The sequence below is a fragment of the Triticum urartu genome, chromosome 2A (assembly GCF_056163025.1).
Source record: "Triticum urartu cultivar PI428250 chromosome 2A, HENAU_Tu73, whole genome shotgun sequence".
NCBI lineage: Eukaryota > Viridiplantae > Streptophyta > Magnoliopsida > Poales > Poaceae > Triticum > Triticum urartu.
The window spans coordinates 766,423,492-766,427,332 of NC_141874.1; the positions used below are offsets into that span (position 1 = coordinate 766,423,492).

The 3,841-nt window shown below is 45.4% G+C and overlaps 1 protein-coding gene across 1 annotated transcript; it reads left to right on the top strand.

Annotated features, from left to right (window-relative positions):
* Positions 1-1,251: 1,251 nt before the first annotated feature.
* On the top strand, positions 1,252-3,427 carry LOC125538558 (uncharacterized). Its single transcript, XM_087540517.1, has 3 exons — positions 1,252-1,996; positions 2,430-2,659; positions 2,759-3,427. The coding sequence occupies exons 1-3, from the start codon at positions 1,252-1,254 to the stop codon at positions 3,425-3,427; spliced, it is 1,644 nt and encodes a 547-aa protein (XP_087396643.1).
* The last annotated feature ends 414 nt before the right edge of the window (positions 3,428-3,841 follow it).

The following is a 3,841-nucleotide window of genomic DNA, read 5'->3' on the forward strand; positions in this document are numbered from 1 at the left end:
GTTGATTATTTGTATGAGAAAAACAGAGCATGCTTCAGGTTTATGTGAACATGGTGGTATTGCTGCTTGCTACTTTCCGTTTGATAGACACAAGTTGGAGAAAATAAGAGGAAGGCAGTTTGACAAAACACATAATTCCACCTGTTACAAGAATCCAGTGCATCAACGAAATCAACATTTTTAAGAACTCATAAGTATTTTAAGAGACCGAGGGCCATCACGGAACACCATCTAGCTTCATCTGTTGCATAATCTCGGTCCTCTTTACTGAAAAGAGATGGTACTCTAATTTGAATTAATCTGTACAAGATGTTATTACTCATGATTCACCTGTGAATATGCAGTAAAACCTACGCTAGTTTTACATAATATGGAAGTCTCAGTTCAGTAGAGTGCCTGTAGTTTTTTTACATGAGCTTTCAGTATTTCCAAGCTTGCCTTGAGATGTTGATATATCTGAAAGTTGAATGTTTCTTGTGCCTCCATGTTCAGCTTGTGCGTGCATGTTCAGTCGGCATCTGCGTGTTCAGCTTGTGCCTGGAATGCTGGGCGTGCCAGGAAATAGCAGGCAGTCCTAGTAGCGCAGGCGGCTGATGCTAATCCTGCTATTAGCAACGGCGGAATGTTGGGGACGATGCGGCCGGCCGGCAGACGTGTCCTTGAGATCGGGGGCTGGGAGTTGCAGTTCATCGCCGTCGCGGCGACCGTCCGAAGAGATGCGTTCAGTTCCAGCGATCCTCCAAGGAGACGCGTTCCGTCCGCACCGCCGCTGATGCAGGTAGGATTGTCAGCGTTGATGGGATACATGGATGCAAATAGCTGATGGGGGTTCATTATTAGGTTTGGCCAGAATCAAGATGGACGGGGGTTCAGGCTTTCAGCGCCATGATGACTCCCTCGTTCACATCCACTCCGGCCGGCGCGCGGGTTTCAGGATTCGCCCTCTCCACCTTTCCGCACGCGGCAAATCCGGCACGTTCGACTCGGTGGAGGACCAAAACGATTCGGCCTCGGCCTGCAGTTATTATTAAGGAAAAAAAAAGCAAGGAAACTTTAGTACCACCTTGGATATCTATGGGCAAGGAGGCGTTATTCAAGCCTATATATACACAGCTCCTTGCAGCGGACGGACCAAGAAACGCGTCAATTCAATCAATCAATCAATCAAATCAAAGAAGAAGAAGAAGAAGAGGAGGAGAAAAGAGAAAAAGACAAGAGCCTCTTCTCATCAAACCCCCAATAAACCCGGAGATGGAGGGGGAGCTCACGAAGAAGATGGAGAGGAAACTCAGGAAGAAGCAGAAGAATCTATTGAAGAAGATGGGGAAAGAGAAGCCCCAATCCCTGGTAAAGGAAATCATCTCCGTGGAGAGGGAGCGCAGAGACTTGCATGCCTCACTTACTCCCACCTTCTCTGTCTGGAAAGAAATCGATTCTCAAACAACGTGGACAATCGCCACAAAGGAGCCTGCTACTGCTACTACCAGGGACGATGAGAATCAACTCGCAGACTACTTCAACCTGATGCTCCAAGATATGGAGGACCTGGGCCATCGGATGCTTTCTATGCTATATTTTCTCAACAAATCCAATGACCCCATCTGCTCCTACAAGGCCACCGAGCTGTGCAATGCAGCAGCCAAATTGAATATGCAGATATCCAAGGGATTCAGCATGAACCATGAGCCGGAGCAGGAGCCGGAGCCGGAGCCGGGGCAGATCAACTTGTCGACTCTTTTCAGCAAATATTATCGATTTCCCAATAATTACGAGAACACCTTGGCCAAGTTAGACATGAGGGAGGAGGAGACCACGTGTGAGGATGTTAAGGTGAAGAAGACCAAGGAAGAGGAGGACAAGGAGAATGACCCATCCACAATCGAATATTTCAAGAAAAGTCTGGAGCTTGATCAATACTTTTTCGCCAAGGATCGGACATACTGGGAAAATGGGTGGGCCAGCAAGTTTGGACGGTGCGGTGGATTCTCAAATACAAGTAAGTTATTTCATTTCTCCTTGTATATATCTGGTAGTACTGATGATATATTTCATACACCACAGTGCTCCTTAATTTCTTAACTATTATCATAAAGAGAAATACATCAGACTAAATTGCCATTTATAATTAATAGACTCATGAATCATCACTATCCTGTTTCTCCTTGTATATGTATCTGGTAGTATTTATAGGAAACTGCCGCGTGATGGAGTGGGGGCGATGATGCGTGGGTGTTTCTTTTATTTTTGACATCTGGTGCATGGGTGTTTGAAGGGGACGAAGAAGAGGTGGCATGCGGTTTTGCCGTTGCAAACATGTTTAGTCGTAAATCTGGGCCGTAGTTTCAGCAATGTAGGGGGTCCAGTGATATCTTTACTTTGCTCATTCATATTAGAATTGTGACGTTTGGCACTTGTCTTTGGTGCTGCAGCCATACTGAGCCCTATGCAGTTTACGCACTATACACCCGATATCATCCCTTCCTCAGCTGCTGTCACCGGTAGTACTTTGCAGATCTACTCAATCAAGATAAAGAATCTAAAAGACTTAAACTGGCCCCTCAAAGTGTACGGCATGGTTGCTGCTCGAGACACTGTGGACCGCAACCGCAACATTCTATTCTCTCGGTCAAAGTGTGATTACCAAGAACTTAATGGACAAGTATGTATTGTATTCAGTTTTTTGCTCATTTTATTCATCCTCCTGACTTTGTTGTACAATTGCGATTAGGTATTTCTAATGATGATATGATGCTTGCAGGATGATTCCTTATGCTTGACTGGTCCGTCTCGTGCGATTGTTGCTTTGGGCCATGTAGACTTTGAAGTTGAACTCAAAGTAATTGAGGGAGCGGTGTCACAAAGTTTGATCATTTGTAGAGGCCGTTGCGGCGGTACAGATGATTGTTCCTCTTCTTCAGCCAGCGTGACTTATGCTGGTGATGGACCTACCTTCTTGCTCTCCAACCATCGCTGTACAACCGAGGTAACACTTGAGGAGCTTGATAGATCGCACCAGGCTACTATTGTGGGTGTACGAGTAACCAAAGGGGCTTGGCCTTTCAAATATGGATGCCGGGTTATTTGCTTTTGGGCTCCTGCTTCTACGGCAGATGTCATTGATACCACTTGCAGGCCAGTTGTGCTGCTTGATCGCCGTGGTAAAGGATTACATAGAGGATCAGAGAACTACCTTCAACTATCAAGGAAAGTGGTTTCAGTGCAATCACAAGGAACGCTTAGAGTGGCCATAGAAGCCTATGGGAAGTCCCGTCGCTGGATTGCTCGAAAGGGCCACATCAACTTTCCTGTTCAGCAGTGCCAAACAAGCAAGCGTGCTTGTTTAGTTGGTGACACCACAGTGGAGGTGGTTGTAGCCTGGTCGTTGCTTGTCAAGGAAAAGGTGGATCTCCAGGTCTTGCTTAGTTGATTGCCCAGGTGGCTATGTAAGGTGTAAACCTTGTATACTGACAAAAATTATGCGATGTATTATGCAATCTGGTTTGTTATAAAAGTCTGAGCACTATGCGTATTGTTATTCTGCCTGATGATTGTTTTCTTCCTTTTGTCAAAAATTGATGACTATTGATTATGCTTGCTATCTTTCTTCTTTTAAATTTTTCTCAAATTCCTTATTGTCATATTGCATATCTGGCTAGAGGAAGCTGTGATGTGGCCGGGACTCGTTGTTGTGGCAGCTGCTCCTCCTATCATCACCGCACTCCTGGTGTTCGTCTACCTTGTCTACAAGTTGGGCATATCCGGCTATGTCTGCACACTTCTTGCTCGGCTCCTCCTATTGGAAATATGCCCTATAGACAATAATAAAATGATTATTATCATA

Bases quoted from the DNA above. Each gene is read 5' to 3' on its own strand.
- LOC125538558 (XM_087540517.1), top strand. From the start codon at position 1,252: ATGGAGGGGGAGCTCACGAAGAAGATGGAGAGGAAACTCAGGAAGAAG. The intron at 1,997-2,429 runs GTAAGTTATTTC...TTGGTGCTGCAG, and splicing joins CGGTGGATTCTCAAATACAA to CCATACTGAGCCCTATGCAG. The intron at 2,660-2,758 runs GTATGTATTGTA...TGATGCTTGCAG, and splicing joins ACCAAGAACTTAATGGACAA to GATGATTCCTTATGCTTGAC.